The following is a 20,259-nucleotide window of genomic DNA, read 5'->3' on the forward strand; positions in this document are numbered from 1 at the left end:
CTTTTACTTGAAATTGCAATATAAACAAAATTCCTCTATGACTGAAAAGATTTATGTGACTATGAAACTAAATTACTACCTCAAAGGCACATCAGGATTTTGAACATTACAATTATCTCTTTTTATACAACAACCCCACTTGCAAAAATAACTGCCATTTTGGAAATGTAATGAATCTTATAAAACAAAAAACTCCTGTGGTATATCTTGCATTTAATGACATTCATTGACTTACAATAAATAAAGACTTTAAGGTACTATTAATGGCCCAAGAGGGACAAAGTTAATATAATCTAACTTGCAAATGAGAAGGACAAGGAATCTTCAGATTTAGATAATAAGATTCCTACTAGCAACCAAAATTTGCCTATTATTCAACATAATTTCTCTAATCAATTTATGGTTAAATTTTATTCTTTATATTCAGTATCTCCCAAGCAAAGTTCAAACATTCAATTTTTTCTTAATTTTTTTAATAATTCTACTAATGTAAAAAATATATCAACTCTTTAAAGAAATAAAATAATGACCTAAAAGGATATTATTTTAGAATCTGCCATAAAGGGAGATTGTTTTTCCCCCTCCTTCAAGGAATATACTTTTCATTTAATAATGTAAGTGTATAAAGTATAAGTTTTGAGAAATTTACTTTGAAGCTAACAGTTCAGGAATGCATTCTTTATGCCCAATGAATAATAAATACCACATTAAATATTTATTTTCAAAACCTGCTGACTGAACATAAACAACAAATTCAAGCTTCTTTTGTAACAGTTCTGAAGTTACATTGCTGTTTCAGACATAAGTGTAACAGTAAACTGAAAATTCAATTTTTGGTTTTAACAATGTAATGGTTATAACAAATCAGTCTTTGAAATTCAAACAATGTTACACATCAATATTCAAAATCAAATACATATATTCAGATTAACCCTTCTTTTATGGGATTAATAAAATAGAAATGAAGATTAAAAAATCTTTTTATTTTGCAAATTCTGTTTTAAATCAGTTGCTACTAATTTTAATTTAAAGGCCAAAGCTATACCCTAAAATAGTATAATCTGCCAAATTATTTTAAAAATTTGTAAAATTTTAGGTCATGAAAATATTCAACATTTTAGGAATATCATTCTTATAGAGAGATCAAATAAAAATAGTATCATTGCTATAATGTACTTATCTGTAGTATAAAATGTTATTATTCAACAGGATCATTGTATTAGAAAAATGACATGATCATTAATGCCTCATTTTCTGAAAATCAGGGAACACTTATTATATTTTCTTGAAAATATAGTCCAGTCCTAGCCGGTTTGGCTTAGTGGATAGAGCGTCAGCCTGCGGACTAAAGAGTCCCAGATTCAACTCCAGCCAAGGGCATATGCCCAAGTTGCGGGCTCGATCTGCCCCCGACCCCAGTAGGGGGTGTGCAGGAGGCAGCCAATCAATGATATTCTCTCTCATCACTGATGTTTCTCTCTCTCTATCTCTCTCCCTTCCTCTCTGAAATCAATAAAAATACATATTTTTAAAATATATATACACATATAACATATATATATATATATATATATATATATATATATATATATATACACACACACACACACACACACATATATATTCCAAAGGCTATTGCTGTGTAACCTACTCATGTTCTGAATTCATTTTTTTTCTTTTTTATTGAATTTAATAAAATTGGTTAATAAAATTATATAGGTTTCAGGTGTACAATTCTACAATACATCATTGGTGTGTTCACCACTCCAAGGCAAGTCTCCTTCCATCACTATTTATTCCCCCTATACCTTCTTCTAATTCCCCCAAACCCTCTTCACATCTGGCAATCACCATACTGTTGTGTCTCTGCTGAATGCACTTATATTTTTTAAATCTATAGCAATTTACATGAACAAAAGTTGAGAGGTAACTGACCATGCATCATGATTACAGAGCATATATATCAGAAAGCAAAAAGTAAAGTATGAAATGTTTGAACACGTCCCTCTAAGGAGTTGATAAAGTAGTCTATGTTACCTGAACAGGTGCAATAACAGCACAGGGGCCACCTTCAAACTGTTCTAATGCAGATCCCTCTGATTCACTAAACACAAACCCTAAAAATGAAAGCAAGTAGCAAAGATTAAAAATGTAATTCAAGTATCAGCTAAAAGAATTTTTAATGTACTTTGCTTTGAGAAAGATCACTTATCACACAACAACATATTTTCAAGTCAGGAGCCGTGTTAACTTTTTGGGGGGATCAAGGAACCTTTTGAAAAAAATATGGAACCTATGCTTCCCCACACAGTGCACATAAACACTTACACACACACGCACACACAATATTTTGTATCCAGGGACCCCTCTAAGTGGACTAGGGGGATAAAGTGTGGAAAAGGATACCAAATCTGACTTTTATATAATTTCATTTACTTGAAGACTAGACAGTCAATCTACTGAATTCAAACCAAATTTTAGGACCCTTTCCATACAGTACATGTATTTTTTGTCCCAATTTTATGTCTCACATTCTATAAGCTAAAAACTATTAAATAGTATCATACATAGCAGTGAATGTACTCACATTGGCTCAGTCTTAATTTAAATATTCCCCAACCAATACTGTCTGAGAGCAGCTAGTAGAAGCTGCCACAGAGAGCACTGGCAAACTGCAGAACAAGAACAGAAGTGAGAATTGAGTTACTATGTGTATAACCTTTAGGAAATCATTTCACATCTGTAGACCTCAGTCATCTTTAAAATGATCACTTCCAATTCCAACAGGCTAGGAATATGTAAAGTTTCATTAAAGATTATATTTAAGTCATTCATCCAACAAATATTTAATAAGCATCAGATAATGCACCAAGCATCTAGATATATGAATGAATGAGTCCATAGTCTGGAGGAGCCAACAGTTCAGGGAAAGACAGACATATAAACAAACACTAAAATAAAGAAATGAATGTTAAAACAGAAGTATGAAGACAGAGTTGTGGATACAGAAAAGAATGACTGCCCTGGCTGGCACAGCTCAATGGTTAGAGAGTCAGCCTGCGGACTGAAGGGTCTTGGATACAATTCCCAGCCAAGGGATCCTACCTGGATTGCAGGTTCGATCCCCAGTTCTAGTGGGGCACATGCAGGAGGCAAACAATCTCTCTCTCCCCCTAAATATCAATAGGAAGAATATCCTCGGGTGAGGATTAACAAAAAAAAAGGAACGACTTACTCTGCCCCAAGTCAAATTATACCAGGTGACTTTGAGGTTGATCTAGAATAGGAATTTTCCAGAGAGGCAAGGGTGGGAAGATAACCTTCAGATAAAGAAAACCTTTATTAAAGGATACAGGGTAAGAGCAGGGCACGTTTATGGATCAAAGGGAAATTTAATGTAGCTGAAAGGCAATATAGGGGTAGGATAGAGGAGATGGTAAATGAGAGGAGGGAATACTGACAAGAGGTTAATAATGGGTTAATAAGAGTACCCTGACAAGTACTAATATTATCATACTTTTTTTTCTTTTGTAAGTGACTAGAATGGGGATGAAGTTGTTTCAACAGCCCTTTAGAGACAGTGTCAAACTGATAAAAGCAACACAGTGTGGAGGAGAAACTATATCCAAACAATATTTCTGTGGTAAACATGAAGATGTGATGAATACCTGCAAGTGGGACAAAGGCTTGGTACAAAAGAAATTAGAGCTGACTGAAGTACCTAGCTTGAGATACTACATGATAGCAAGTGAAGTAAGAAATAGTGTAGAGCAGTGATTTTCAACAGGTGTGCTGCAGGAATTTTTACAATGTGCAATACCTGATTACTCAGTCAGGGTCAATGACCTCTTTTCCCTTAGCCAGTGGTTCTCAACCTTCCTAATGCCACGACCCTTTAATACAGTTCCTCATGTTATGGTACCCCCAACCATAAAATCATTTTCGTTGCTACTTCATAACTGTAATTTTGCTACTGTTATGAATCATAATGTAAATATCTGATATGCAGGATGTATTTTCATTGTTTGCAACCCACAGGTTGAGAATCGCTGTCTTAGACTGTCAAATAAAAAATGACAACAGCCAACACAATAGTTATCCACTGTGAATGCTCTGTCTTGAACTGTAAATATCTACACTAATAAAAGACAAGAATGCAAACTGACCATACCTTCACTATACCTTAAGCCATGCCCACCAGCCAATCCGAGTGACTATATGCAAATTAACCCAACCAAGATGGCGACTGGCAGCTACGGAGCTGGAGCAAGCAGGAGGCTTGGTTGCCCCAATGATGGAGGAAGCCAAGTTTCCCGCCTGCTGCGGCCAGCTCTGAGCTCCACTCAAAGGAACCAAGTTTCAATTATAGAAGGTAAATAAACCCCAGATACCTGCTTTCAGCCAGCCGTGGCCACGGAGCTGGAGCAAGCAGGAGTGGGTTGCCCCTGGTGATGGAGGAAGCCAAGCGTCCCTCCCGCCCACCCTGGCCGGCTCTGAGCTCCTCTCAAGGCTACAAAGTTTCAATTATAGAAGGTAAATAAATCCCAGAATAAAAAATTAAAAAAAAGAAAAAAAGGAGAGGCTGGGAGCTTCTGTCGCCGGGGTGGCTTGGCCAGCCTGAAAATGGACCTCAGCCCCTCACCCAGACTGGCCAGGCAACCCAGTGGGGACCCCCCACGCTAAAGGGGGTGGGGCCAGCCTGAAAACAGCCATCAGCCCCTCACCCAGGCTGGCCAGGCACCCCAGGGAGACCCCCACCCTGAAGGGGGTGTGACCAGCCTGCAAACACCCATCAGCCGCTCACCCAGGCTGGCCAGGCACCCCAGCGGGACCCCCACCCTGATCCGGGACACCCTTCAGGGCAAACCAGCCGGCCCCCACCTATGCACCAGGCCTCAATCCTATATAATAAAAGGGTAATATGCAAATTGACCCTAACAGCAGAACAACTGGAATGACTGGTCACTGTGACACATACTGACCACCAGGGGGCAGACGCTCAATGCAGGAGCTACCCCCTGGTGGTCAGTGCGCTCCCACAGGGGGATCTCTGCTCAGCCACAAGCCAGGCTGACGGCTGCCAGTACAGCAGCGGTGGTGGGAGCCTCTCCTGCCTCCTCAGCAGTGCTAAGGATGTCCGACTGCAGCTTAGGTCTGCTCCCTGCTGGCAAGTGGACATCCCCCAAGGGCTGCTGGGCTGCTGGGCTCCCCCAAGGCCCAGGGAGCGGGCCTAAGCCAGTAGGTGGACATCCTCCGAGGGGTCCCAGACTGTGAGAGGGCAAAGGCTGAGCTGAGGGCCCCCCCCCCCACAAGTGCACAAATTTTTGTGCACCAGGCGCGCACACACACACACACACACACACACACACACACTAGAGGCCCAGTACATGAAAATTCATGCACTAGAGGGGGGCGTATCCCAGCCCGGCCTGACCCCTCTCACAGTCCAGGAGCCTTCAGGGGCGAAGGTGACACCCCATCACAACTCTGCTGCTGCCACTGCTGGCAGCGCAAGCCTCAGCCGGCCCTGGTTACCTGAGCCTCAGGCGGCCCTGGGTGGCTGGGCAGCCGCCATCCGAGGCTTGCCTGTGCCTTGGGCCAGCCCTGGGTGTCAGGGGGACTGAGGGGACTGGGGGACTTTGGAGGCAGACGCGCCTGCTGCCCCAGCGGGACTGAGGGGACAGGGCCCCGCCAACTTGTGGCTGTGTGGCACCGCCCTCTTTGAGGGCAGGGCAGGGCAGTCAATTAGCATATTCCCTCTTTATTAGAAAGGATAGGTCATATAATCTTATTTGTCACTTTGCATAGTAAGTTTACATCTGATTGGTTAATTCTTGGTATGATACCAGAAATCTTTTATGTACAAGTATAGACACCTGATTTTTTTTTTAAATCACTTTGGAGCAAAAAAGGGTAGGTAATTATTATTTTTATTTTTGTAAATCAATCAGAAATTATACCTTTTTTTTTGGTCAGATCGGCAAAAATGTATTTTGTGGTGTGCTGCAGAATTTTAGTAATGAGTTAATGTGTGCCATGTGATGAAAAAGTTAAAAATTGTTGATGTAGCCCTAACTGGTTTGGCTCAGTGGATAGAGCGTCGGCCTGCACACTGAAGGTCCAGGTTCAATTCCAGTCAAGGGCATGTACCTTGGTTGCGGGCACATCCCCAGTAAGGGGTGTGCAGGAGGCAGCTGATTGATGTTTCTCTATCATTGATGTTTCCAACTCTCTATCCCTCTCCTTTCCTCTCTGTAAAAAAAATCAATAAAATATATTTTTTTAAATTGTAGATGTAGAGGATCCCATCCCAACCCACTTCCTCTCTCTTTACCATTTAATCTCTTGCAAACGGTATTTATATGTGTATCATATATTTAAGAACAAAAACACCTTCAGATCCACCAAAAACTCCTTGGCATTTGCCCAAAGGAGTTGAAAACATATGTCCACAACAAAAAACCTGCAAACAGATGTTTATAACACCTCTATTTATAATTGCCAAAACTTGGAAGCAGCCAAGATATCTTTCAGAAGGTGAACAGATAAATTGTGGTACATCTGGACAACAGAATATTATTCGGTGTTAAAAGGAAATGAGGGGGTGGTCAACTGGGGGAAAAGGAGACATATGTAAAATTTTAGACAATAAAATAATAAATAAAATTCTTTGTAAGAGAGGAAAAAATAAGGAAATGAGCTTGCAAGCTGTGAAAAGACATGAAGAAACCTTAAATGTGTATTACTACGTAAAAGAAACCAAAGTGAAAAGGCTACATACAGTGTATAATTCCAACTAAACTATGGAAACAATAAAAAGATCTGTGATTGCCAGTGGGTAGGAGAAGGGAGAGATGTGAGATGAATAGGTGAAGCACAGAGGATTTTTTAGCCACTGAAAATACTATTGTTGTAGGCAATTAGACAGACTTGAGCAGAGCAAGGACCATGGGCCAGGTGCCCAGCAAAGGGCAATCAAATGTAGGGTGGGACCTTGCCCCCAGTGACTTTTCCTCCCCTAGCATATTGCTGGTCAAGCAGTTTGGACCCCCTGACCTTTCTTCCTCCCTAGAGATAACATCTATGCCTCAGTTTCAACAAAACCAACCTCAGGATCAGCTGCATTGAATAAGGACCACCTGCCCTGGTGTCAACCAATCCATCAGTGGAGACCACAACCCTGAAAGAACACACCTAGAAAACGGCTGAATATTACACTGAGGTCTTCTCCTGGGACCCCGCCCCGGGACCCCGCCCTAAAATCTCTACCCTTAAAAACACTTAGGATGGAGGACGCAGTGTGCTCTCTCTCCAGGGAACACTCCCGCACCTTTCCCTTTTCCTTCCCCCTCCTCCTCCCTGACTCAGGCACTTTACCATTAGCTTCCTCACTCCCAAGCTCCAAGGGCCCTTCCTTTACCTCTATAACTTGTTTCCTAAGACCACTTCTTCTAGGAATTACTATTTCTACCTCTTTAATTTACCCAATAAATGTTCTCTTACAGTTTGGGTCTGGACTTTGAATTTTCTAGCCAGAACCCAAGTACTGCGGTTGCTAAACCCAGGTTTGGTCTGACCCCACTAGTATAATACCTGGTGCTGTTCCCACCGCCTACAACACTATGATACCACAATGTTGGCATGTCATTTACATTTGTTAAGACCCATAGAATGTAGAACACCAAGAGTGAACCCAAATGTAAAGTATGGACTTTGGATGATAATTATGTATCAATATAGCTTTATCAATTGTAACAAAGGTACCCACAACTCTAGTGGAGGATACTAATAATAGGGATGGCTATGCATATTATTGTGGGAGCAGGGGGTATATGGGAAATCTCTGTACCTTCCCCACAATTTTGCTGTGAACCTAAAACTGCTCTAAAAAATTAAAGTTTTAACTTAAAAACTCATTTGACCATAAAAAAAATAAGACATTTCACCAAAAATTCTAATCACCACTCACTCTATCAAAGCCCACTTAATTGTCTATATGCACTGTCTAAATTTCCTTATCTCACAATTTACTTAATCCACAATAATCTGATTTCAGCCTGTGGCTACACAAACTCATTCTCACTGTTAGGTCTGATCAAATAATCAAATTGATACTCCCTCCCCTCAGAAACTGATCAATAAAAGCTATTTCTTCAAGTCTTTTCTTTTTTTAATCTCCCAGAAAATCATTGGCAGTGTTGACCACTGACTTCTTTTCTTTTTTCTTTTCTTTTTTCATTGATCTCAGAGAGAGAGAGAAACATCAATGAGAGAATCATTGATTGGCTGCTCCCTGTACACCCCCTCCTGGAGATTGAGCCTGCAACCCAGGCATGTGCCCTTGACCAGAATCGAACCTGGCACCCTTTCATCCGCAGGCCTACACTCTATCCACTGAGCAAAACCGGCTGGGGCACCATTCACTTCTTAAAAACCTTTTGTCCCTTGGCTTTATTGGTTCCTTTTTCTCCAAACTGTTCTATTTCTTCTCAGTCTCCTTGATCAACTCCTTTTAAATGCTAATGTTCCTCAGGTGTTGGCTTTAGAATCTATGTTCTTTTCACTCTACACATTCTCCCAGGGTAACTCATCTACTCCCAGGTTTTAGTACAGACATAGACAAACTCTAAACACTTTAACATGGTCCTGTGTGATCTGGCTTCTGGATATGTCTCCTACCTCATCCTTTGCCACGCTCTCTCTTAAGACTCCAAGCATGCTCAGCTTCTTTCAGGTCCTCAAATATCAATTTTCTTTCTGGTTTCTTACGCTTTGAACACGTTCCCTCAGCTTGAAATATATGCTAATCCTTTCTCTGATAAAACTCCGACTTGACCTTTAGGCTTCACCTTAAGATAAGATCCCCTTAGTTCAAGGCTCCAAAACATACCTTGTGTCTGTCCACTTCTATCACATCTCTAGTCTACTTTCAGGTTCAAACCACCATCATCTCTTTCTCACCTAGAATACTGAAGAATTCCCAATCAGATCTCTCCATTCCACCCCACCCCTACCCTCAACAAGGGTTCACCATAGTTACCAGAGGAATATTTTAGAAATGGAAATGTAATTTTGTCACAGCCTGCTTAAAATATTTCAATGGTTTCTCACTGCAATTAGAATGAAATGCATAGAAAAACAAACAAACAAACAAAAAGAATGAAATGCAAACTCCTTTTTATGACCTAAAGACAATGTATGATCAATCAATCCAACCTTCCCTTAGTTCACTCTTACTTTCATCATCTACAGAGGCATTAGGCCCTTAGAACATCCCAAGGTCTTTACCTGGGGCCTTGATGTTTGCTATTCCCTCTGCATGAAATATTCTTTCTCCTTTTCTCTTCATATAGCTGAACCCTTCTCATTCTCAAGGACTCAATTTAGTTATTAACTCCTCAGATATATATTCTCTGGCAAACCTATCTAAGATCTCTCCTACCATCTCAGCACAACCAGTACTTACTATACATATTCTGTAATTACACTGTTTGTTACTTGTTTATTAAATTTCTTGCCTTATAGGTAGCTTGTCTGTTCCACTGACCACAGTTTTCCTACTATGTCATATAGTTAATGCTCAGTAAATTATTGTTGAAGTTTTGGGAGGGAAGATAATGGGAGTTTGTTTCTAGGCATGTCAAGTTAAGTCTCAAAAATATAAGACAACCATTTGGCAACATTCAGAATGAATGGGAATTATAGGTCTGGATCATGGAGTAGGGAGTTAGGATTAAAGATAGCAATTTGAAACATCAACTTGACAGTTAAAATGAATAAGAACATGAAGAACAAAGATAATGAAGTTAAGAACCAAAAGTGAACAGAGTGTAAGTCAGTAAATGAGATTGACAATGATTAAAAAGGTAAGAGAAAAATACACTGAGGTCCTAGAAGGAAAAAATCAGGAAGCAAAGACTAGTCAATCATTACAAATGCTGTTGAGTTAAAACATAAATTACAAAACTGAATTAAGCATGTAACTAGGAATACTAAAAAAAATAAATTTAGAGCACTGGGGAGAGTAGCCCTATTTTAAAGGGTTATGGTGCAATTCAGAATACAAGGAGAAACAAACAGTAAATGCAAACTACTTGTCAAACAAGAAAAGGGGAAAAGGATGACAGTGTGAAGGATAGCTGGATAAAGAATAATTATTTTTATAGACTAAAGGGCTGAGTTTTAAAAAATGAAAAGAATGATTATGTGAGAAAGAAGTTTAAGGATTCTAAGTCCTGAAAGAGCTGAGAAAGTGGTGTGGTGGTGCTAGCTGTGGATAAAGTATGGTCTACAGAGCTCTGGAAGTCAAAGACCCTTTCGGCTGACCTGCTAGAGGTTAACATCATTTTCATGGCAATACCAATACATTCCTTGCCCTTTTCATTCACAGTAATGGTGCAAAAGCAATACTGAGTTAAACTGCCGGTGCCTTAAACACACATCAAGGCAGTGACATTGAGCTATACCAGCAATCATTGCTCTAATAAACACTACCATATGCTCTCAAACACACAGAGATAGCTAATTTAAACATGTCCATACTGATGCAGTAAAAACTACTAATTTTATTAAATCTTGACCATGAATACAATGCCCATTTAAAAAATATTCTATGTGACAAAATAAAACTACCCATGAAGCCCTTCTGCTACATACTAAGGTTGATAGCTGTCTCAAAGAAGAGCTCATGAACAATTGTTTGAACTGCAGGCTGATCTGATTTATTGTGGAGCCCTGTTTTTACTTTGAGGTGCTGCTGACAAACTACGATTATTCAGACATGAGTATTTGGCAGACAATTTCTCACAAATGAAGTAAGCCTGATAATTCAAGGAAAATAACTGATTATTTTTGCCTCTGATAACATTTCAAGGTTTCAAACAATAACTAAAATTCTACATATCTTGTGTCCACCACTGTCAGCTTCACAGCTTCTCAATACTCATTCTCTAATGAGATCAGTAGTTATAATAATAAATGTGACCTTTGATATAATATAATGAAATGTGTTAACATTTGAAAGCTCTGTATAAACCAATGGACCAATAATTTCCAAATGACCAATGCATGCTGTTAGAAACTAATGTATAGGTAAAAGATCCTTTCAAAGTACAAACCAAACAATGGATTTCAATTTAACGGAGCACAAAAAAGTTTACAGATATGGCTTCAGGTTCTGTATTGCAACTAACCTCTAAGGAACTACCACTTATAGTAGTGTAGTATCAAAGAAGAATATCCATAATTGTCTGAAAAAGCTATTACAATACCCCTACCTTAGCAACTATGTATCTGTGTGAGGCTGGATTTTCTGCATGCACTTCAACCAAAACAACATATTGCAACAGACTAAATGGAGAAGCAAGGGGGGATTCCAGTTTCTTCTGATGAGCTAGACATTAAAGAAATCTGCAAAAATGTAGAACAATGCCACAGGTCTAATTTTTCTTTTTCATACTGAAATCCTAAATAATTGTTAGAGTGTAAAGGAGCCCTGAGTTCAAAAAAGTTGACAGCCACTGACCCAGGAGAAATAACTCTTAGCTGGCTTTTAAGTAAAATATTTAGATAAAAAGATGCTACTCATTAAGAGGGAGGGAAATAAAAGAGGCGAATTTTAATTTTGAAAAACATAAAAGCTAGCAAGTATACAGAACTTAGAGAAACATTGAGGGCTCAGCTAAGGTTTGATTACTACATTTGTACTCTTGCTGGCCACAATTTTTTCTAGCAATACACAATAGCCTGGGAGAAGTAGATGATAGGCTAAATGGAGGAATGGAAAGAGGTAAGGCAGATGGGGAAATTTTAAGAAGGACAAATGAAATGGTGCTGGTTTTCATGTTAAGACAACCAAATCTGAGGTCCAACCTAAGAAAAAGAAGTGAGGCCAGAGGCCTCCACTATTTGTCTAATTCTTCCCTTACTGGGAATAAGGAAAGAGTCCCTCGTGTTGGGCCTATGTTCAAAAGCAAAATTAGGCTCTGTCAAACTTTCAGGATATGTAAAAATATAAATCAGTAATGGGTTTATATTCTTGCCTTCCATAAAATTACTAATAATGTAATGCATTTTTCAAGAACCATGGATGGGGCTTATAGTTTAAACTGTATTATAGTGAGTTGCTTTTGTACTTTAGATATAAAAACCCCATGGAGAAAATTCTAGGCAATTCTGCTTTATGCCAAATTCTGTTTAATTACAGTACATATATTTGAGTGTGTTAACTGATAATGAACAAAGGTTATTGGAGCTTAACATGAAGTCAGATAAATAAAAATTAAGTGTTCTGTCCTAACCGGTTTGGCTCAGTGGATACAGCGTTGGCCTGCGGACTCAAGGGTCCCAGGTTCGATTCCAGTCAAGGGCATGTACCTTGGCTGCGGGCACATCCCCAGTACGGAGTGTGCAGGAGGCAGCTGATCAATGTTTCTCGCTTATTGATGTTTCTAACTATCTCCCTTCCTCTTGTAAAAAAATCAATAAAATATATTTTTTTAAAAAAACAAACACAAAAAAAACATTGTCACAGTCATAAAATATGTTTCATGGTAAATCACATACTTGACAGGCAGATCACTTAAAAAAAAAAAAAAAGTGAAAAAAAAAAAAATTAAGTATTCTACCCTAAAACAGGACTATGCTAAGTAGGTTTCTCCTTTTACAAGGTTTCACTTGAGTTTGAATTTTTAAGGACATAGTTCTTTTTCTTGTCATTTGTTCTCTATCAAATTATTTCCTAGTTTTAAATGGAATTAATTTATCATAAAATGGCTGTTTTTTCTGATTACATTAGAAACAGCCATCAAAAACTTCTGATCCTAAATATTCCATTTTGTATCACATTCCATTGTACTGCAGACATAGAAGTCTGTCAGTCTTATAACTCACAACTAATTTAAATCTCAGCCATGAACCTCCGAATTTTCCAGTCTCTTATTTTCATATGACTAACTATGCAATATACACTATTCAAACCAGTTCGACAATTACTGCCTCTACATTTCCAGTCTGCCATGTAAACAAAAGGCCACAGGAAGACATGGCTTCTCATTACAAGTTACATGATATTGGCGGAGCCACATCCGCACCAGGCCTCAGTTTCCTCATCTGTAGAAATGATAACTACATTTGTCCTTTGCTAGCTCTCAGGACTGCTGCAAGGATTAAGTAAGATTTTTAAAAACTGTAAATAATAATACAAATATAAGATATCATGAGCTAAAAAACAGATTATATATTCAAAAGACTAAGAAACAAACTATCATATAAAATTACAAACTGAGTTTTTAAAAGTTGGATTTAGATGAATTATAACTTAGGTATGTTGGAGAATGAAAAAATCTATATTTTTGAGAAATAAAAGGCTTCCAACAGCAACAAAAATCTCTAAAATGACATGATCCACAGTTTTAACTTATCCTCACTTTGGAAGAAAAATTAATGATACTTGTGCATCATTTTATAACTTCGGTAAAATGTTAAATCACTTTATAATAAGCATCCAACTATATTTTGGAATTTAAATCCAAATGTATTATTTCCTAAATATATTTTATACTTATATCTTAACTAATCCCTAAGTTTTCCTAAGTTATTTGTTAAATCTCATTTTTTTATATTATGTAACAAAAACTGTCCTTGACTGCAAGTCCAAAATTCTCATTTCAATTAATTAGACCTCCCCCGCCATCCCCTCCTCCGACCCCCCCCCAAAAAAACCACCATACCACTGAATTGTTATAAATAGCAAAACTGGGTTTCTTCCTTTCTGGCTAATCCTTATGTGAAACCATAATAAAATTTGGAGAAAGGGGGCTAAAAAGGGGGGAAATGGTTTTTCAGTTTATAATCTAGATCAGGCTGTCTAAATGCAGCGTTGGAACATGGCCACACCCATATTATATAGGGCTGCTTTTGCAGCAATGGCAGAGATGAGTTAATAAAGATATTCGCCTTGACAGAAAATGTTTACCAAACAATGAGCTAGACAATCAATACTAAAAAGAAACAAATTCCAAACAATAAAGAATTTAAATTTAAAAAAAAAAATTCCAATGAGTCAAAATGTTTTCATTTATAATGAGATTAATATTTGCTTCTATTCGATCTAGATAACTTATTTTGATTCAGCCGGGATGTGACCAATCTGACTACTTCTTACCATCTCCACTACTAATAACCTGGTCCAAAGCCCTTGGATTACCACAATTCTCTCTCATTTGATCTTGTTGTCTCATTCAATCTACTATAGTCTAACCTCAAACACAGCAGTCTGACCAATCCTTTAAAAAATTGTCCCATATGTCTTTCCTTTGCTCTATGTCTTTCAATGACCTTTCATTGCATTCTGAATAACAGCCAAAGCTTAAAATGGCCTATAAAGCCTTATATAATTTGGGACATATTTCTTGCCTCATCTTTTATTACTCTCCCCTTCCCTCATTCCCTCTTCCGCCAAACTAACCTCCTTCCTGTTCCTTGAACAAAAAGCCAGGAATATTCTGTTTTAAGTCTTTTATAATGGCTATTCTCCCTGCCCGGAACTTTGGGTTTGTTTATTTTTTGTGGGGTTTTGTTTTTTTGGTTTGTTTGTTTTTTGTTTTGTTTTTCTTTTGTTGTTGTTGTTTTTTTTTCAGTTATCTGCATTACTAATTCAGTTACTTAAAGTGTTTGCTCAAATCTCATCTTCAAACGAGGCCCATCCAGGCTACGCCATTCCATAACTCCCTATTTCTTTACCTTCTAACTATTATATATAACTTAATTTTTGCTATATTATATTTATTATTTGTCTTCTCTCCCACCCTACTAAATCTAAGCTGCAGAGGCTTGGAACACTCGTAGTTTGTGGGAAGAAGGGAGAGGAGAATAAATGATGCTTATGAATAAGGAGGTAGAAAAATATATGCTTTTCCTCAACTGAGTAGAAGGAGAGCAGGCAGGAGAGAATAATTTTCCAAGTTAAAAAACTTAAAACCCTTAAATTATGTGACTGTTTCCTTTAAAATAAAAACTGGCAAACTCCCCAAAACTCTACTCTTTAAAAGAAGAAAAAAGAGGATTTTCAGGAGAGGAGAGAATTATCTAAAACTGCCAAATGATTTTTAAAAAACAACAACTATGTGCCACTCTTGAGGCCTGTTGTTTAACATATTATCTAAAAATGCCAAATCAATTAAGACAGGGGGGTGGGGGGCGAGACTTTGTACTATGTAAACTCCTGCAGCTTACTGTTTTAACACATCAAAATAATTAACAAGACCTGCCCTAGAACTCAAGTATGCCTATTCCAAAGCCTGCTCGATAATTGGGGCATCCTCCCATACAAAGTTGTGGCTCCAATTCCTGGTCAGGGCACATACCTAGCTTGTGGGTTCCATCCCCAGGTGAGGCACATATAGAAGGCAACCAAGTGATACATATATCCCATCCATCCTTTCTCTCTAAAATCAATAAAAATATATCCTCAAGTGAGGGTTTAAAAAAAACAATTTAACATGACCAATCAATATAGTTTCATAAATGAAATATCCCTAGATAATTTTATAAATATTCACTCCAAACTACTGGCACCTATAACTTGCTTCCAACTGACTATGAGATTACAGTTGCCAATTCAAAGCACAGTTACAGACTGAATTAAAGCCAAAGTTAATGTCACATTATGAATGCAGTAAGGCAGGTACAGCAGAGCAGTGTCTCTTGTTCCTAGTCCCATAATCCCAAATGACTGCCACAGCAATTGTTCACAATGGATTCTGTCTCTAAGAATGAATAAATTGAATAAAACGGTTAATATAGCAAAACCAGTAACAACATCCTTCTGATTCAGAGGTGCAAACTTAAAAACATGTATTTGATTGCCTGAAACCTTGATCAATGTAAGACCTTGAAGAATTACATATACACAATATAACTGCACTTTCTAAAAAGCCAAAAAATAAATAAATTCTTTATTTTGAAATGGTATTGATTGAATGAATCTTGTTAAGGAACTTAGGTTGATTACAAGATGGCAGAGCATTAGAATGTCATTATAAAGTTCTATTTTAAATAATGATTATCCATCAAATAAGTAATAATTTCTTGTAATTGTCAAGTGCCTACCAGAGAGAGATCTTTGGCTTACTCTACAACCAAAATCTTTTTAAATTAAGCTACCATTTTCTGAGTATTTACTATATGTCAGGTACTGTGCTAAGCACGTAAGTATAGTTACATGTCTTTAATCCTCACAACAACCCTATAAGATTGACACCTCTATTATCTGCATTTTACAGAGAAGAAAAATGAGGCTTAAATAAGTTAAAGAATAGCTTAAACCAAGAACTCAAGTATGCCTATTCCAAAGCCTGCTCTTAACCATTACAAGAACTGCCTCTCTTAATTCTCCTTGAATCTACATTATAGTATTAATATAAATGAAGCTGAATATTATCTTTTTCTACACTGTAAATGTTTAATTAATGTTGGCTAATTCCAGGGGAAGTAAAAGTTTCTTAATCCTCCACAGTCTTGTGTACTTTACAGCTGTTCACAATTAGAATAAATAAATCAAAGTGGAAAGTATGTTTTCAAAATAAAATTTGCAAATGTGGGTGTCCAACCTTTCAGAAAATACTAGTTACATGACTTAAGCAAATGTGTAAAAAGAGCCAAACTAATTACACATAAATTCACTCCCAATTTCTATCAATTTGTGTGCGACTTTGGCCTGGTCATTTACCCTTCCTTCATGACTCATCTGCAAAAAATAGTGATAGACTAAATAACCTGATGATAATACATTATTATCCTAATTTTTACCAGCTGTTAAAAGATAAATATCTGGGAGCCAGAAAGGTTTACTTATACCTGAATTTATATTACAGAATACACATTATGAGGTAGGGACAGATTTACTACGCTAAAATTCCTCCAAATCCTTTGAGAACAGGTATTCTCTAAAAAAAGTTTTAATAATGATAGTTATAAATAGCTATTATTTATTGGCCTGTTTTACATACACACCTACATTACTGATACCTTACTAACAAAACACTATGCTCTTAACCTCACTTAACTTCGCCAGCCTTAAGTCACCTTAAGTGATGTGTCCGCTGTGTTATAGTACTAAAACTTAAGAATTAGGTATAAAGTGCCTAGTGAAGGGCCTGGCACAGTGCATAAATTTAATAAATGTGATTGTTATTTCAGTATTACTCATATTATCAATAAAACTTCTTATATAACTCAAAATCTTGACCTGGTAATTAGACTGCCACAGGAAATGCTATGATTTATATACCTTTTTAACTGTAACTGATACTAAACCATCTCAAAACCGGAGATACTTTGGGTGAAGAAAACACTTTGTAGCAACCAACACTGTCTTTATGTAGTGCGTACCATGCCTAACCACATAATTAAAACACAAACAACAAAACTGCTTTTGGGATTAGCCATTCTACTTTACAGGGGACTCCCCTCCTTTAAAATCAGACCAAACGCCAATAGCATACAGCCTTGTTAGGTGCCCACGATTCAGGCGACCACAGCCCTTCTCGGGAAACTGACCCCCGGGCGCAGGGCACACCTCGGTGTCACGCAGCCCAGCAGCCACCCTTTCTCCTCTCCAGCCGCAGGGCGGTCCCGGGAGCGGCGGAGGCGCTTCGGGCTTTAATGTAACCATTCTCCTCCTCCACCTCTCCCTCCAGGGCAGGCAGGGCGTTTCTAGCAAGTCCAGTTCCTGAGCGGGGCGTGGGAATGGGGACAGAGTGCGGGGCGCGCGAGAAGCGTCACGGCCGGACCCAGAGCAAAGGAGGCGGCGCTGGAAGTGGGAGCCCGGCCCGGGTACCTTGCGTCCAGCGGCAGAAGATGGTGTCAGAGAGACCGGGACTGCTCTTGGTGCCCCACACCAGCTCCACCAGCTCTTTAGTCTGTTCGGACATGATGGGGTACCGGCGAACGGGTCTTGGCTTTCAGGACTCCCGCCCCGGAACATGGGGAAGGGGCGGCTCCGGAGACAGGAGGTGCGGGACGGCAGAGCCAAAGCCGCTGGAAGCTTAGACGCGAGGCCGGCGAAAGGAGAAAGACCTGCACGCAGGGACTGCGCCTGTCAAGCCCGCTCCAGCGGCAGCTAAGTTTCCCGTACCGGAAGCCCCGAACCACCCACTTCCGGCTCCTCTCTCGCTACCACCCCCACCACACCCAGGAACCCGGGAGTCACCTCCCCGGAAGCGGAAGTGGAAAGAGGTGCGGACCTCTGTGGAAGCCGCTGGTCATCTTGAGTTCAGTCCTTGGCCCGAAATGTTTTATTTTACCGGGAGGAAGGGAGAGAGAGACATGGACGTCGCTGTAAGAGACAAACATGAATGGGTGGCCCCCTCATGCACCCGACCCGGAGGAACCCGCAACCTGGGTATGTGCCCCGCCGGGACTGGAGCCCGCCACCTTTTGTGTAAAAGGGATGCTCCAACAGCCTGAGCCACACCCCCCGCTGCAGAGTGGAAGCTCTGGTGTTGGCAGGCATGCCACATCCGTGGGCGCTCCCATTTTTCTGAAATCCTGGACGCTTCCTCTGGACACTGTCTTAGCTGGAGGCTAAGTCCAAGCCCTAGGGCAGTGATGGCGAACCTTTTGAGCTCTTCGTGTCAGCATTTTGAAAAACCCTAACTTAACTCTGGTGCCGTGTCACATACAGTATTTTTTTGATATTTGCAACCATAGTAAAACAAAGACTTATATTTTTAATATTTATTTTATATAAATGCCATTTAACAAAGAAAAATCAACCAAAAAAATGAGTTCGCATGTCACATCTGACACGGGTGTCATAGGTTCGCCATCACTGCCCTAGGGCCTAGAGCCGTGGTCGGTAAACTGCGGCTCCTGAGCCACATGCGGCTCTTTGGCCCCTTGATAAGTTTAAAAAATTTGGCTCTCAAAAGAAATGTCAATCGTTGTACTGTTGATATTTGGCTCTGTTGACTAGTGAGTTTGCCAACCACTGGCCTAGAGCATAGCCTATTCTTTAAAACTTGTAATATTTATGCTAAGACCATGGTTGTGTCTCAGTGAAGAAACATGCATGTTTGTGTCGAGATCCCCCCATTAGTTTGAAGGCCGTCAGCCTCTGTGCCTGGAGAAATCATATAAAGTTGAACCAACTATTAAAAATATAAACAAAAGCATAACCACACATGGCATAATGTGCATTAGAAATGTCTCTACCAGATGTAGCGCAGAATGACAAAGCTATTTGTAGGAAAACAGATTGAAAGTAGCCTGTTTGTAAATGATAGAGCATTCTTATTTCTACTTTTTGAGACTGTAGGGCAGTGATGGTGAACCTTTTGAGCTCGGCGTGTCAGCATTTTGAAAAACCCTAACTTAACTCTGGTGCCGTGTCACATATAGAAATTTTTTGATATTTGCAACCATAGTAAAACAAAGACTTATATTTTTGATATTTATTTTATATATTTAAATGCCATTTAACAAAGAAAAATCAACCAAAAAAATGAGTTCGAGTGTCAGAGGTTCGCCATCACTGCTGTAGGGTGCATGGGGAACACCTGAGCTAAAGTCCAGGTTTGAATCATTGTCAGGCATTCAGTTAAACTTAGTGGGTGTGGAAACTTCTCTTTGTGCTGCTTAAAAAGAAGAGATCTTACCATTCTCTGACCTTTGAATTTTAAAAAAGACAAAATTTGTTGGGTTCCTTACAGTTTGCAAATAAGAGGGTTTTGCTAATTTATGCTTTATTTCTGACTTCAGCAACCTTTGCTTTAGTTAAAAAGAATTGTTCAAAGTGCCTGACTCATAACCATAGGCTTCCTCCTAATTTTTACTTCCTTTACACTATTTTTTGCAAACCAACCTATTCTTCAAGATTTAGTAAAAATGCCACTTTTTAATAAAGCTTTCTTCAGTCCTTACCATCTCTAAAGTAAAAAATTTCATAGTACCTACCTTATCTGCTTATGACAATTACTGTCATTCTTATATTTGCAAAGAATTATTTACTCTTCCCCAAGATATATAAATTTTTATGGAGGCCAAGGACCTTTCTTATTCATAGTAGCTAGTATGGAGCTTTGAACAATGCTGGATTTCTTTTTTCTTTTTTTTTCTTTTTTTTTTTTAATTAAATCTTTATTGTTCAGATTATTACATTTGTTCCTCTTTTTTTTTCCCCCCATAACTCCCCTCCTCCCAGATCCCTCCCCACCCTCCGCCCTCACTCCCCACCCACTGTCCTCATCCATAGGTGCA

At 38.9% G+C, this 20,259-nt stretch overlaps 1 protein-coding gene across 3 annotated transcripts in view; it reads right to left on the reverse strand.

Moving 5' to 3' along the window:
- Nucleotides 1-18,160, reverse strand: part of MINDY3 (MINDY lysine 48 deubiquitinase 3) — a 103,312-nt gene extending 85,152 nt beyond the window's left edge. For 2 of the 3 annotated variants that reach the window (XM_036352214.1, XM_036352205.1), the window contains exons 1-2: nt 17,840-18,158; nt 2,038-2,117 (exon numbers count right to left, since the gene is read on the reverse strand). In XM_036352214.1, the coding sequence (XP_036208107.1) occupies nt 2,038-2,117; nt 17,840-17,933 (174 nt within the window). In that variant the 5' untranslated portion in view covers nt 17,934-18,158. Of the gene's footprint in view, nt 1-2,037; nt 2,118-17,839 lie in introns of all 3 variants that reach the window. The other variant, XM_036352224.1, reaches the window with a different exon arrangement.
- Nucleotides 18,161-20,259: the final 2,099 nt, after the last annotated feature.

This window comes from Myotis myotis, unplaced genomic scaffold, assembly GCF_014108235.1.
Source record: "Myotis myotis isolate mMyoMyo1 unplaced genomic scaffold, mMyoMyo1.p scaffold_m19_p_1, whole genome shotgun sequence".
NCBI lineage: Eukaryota > Metazoa > Chordata > Mammalia > Chiroptera > Vespertilionidae > Myotis > Myotis myotis.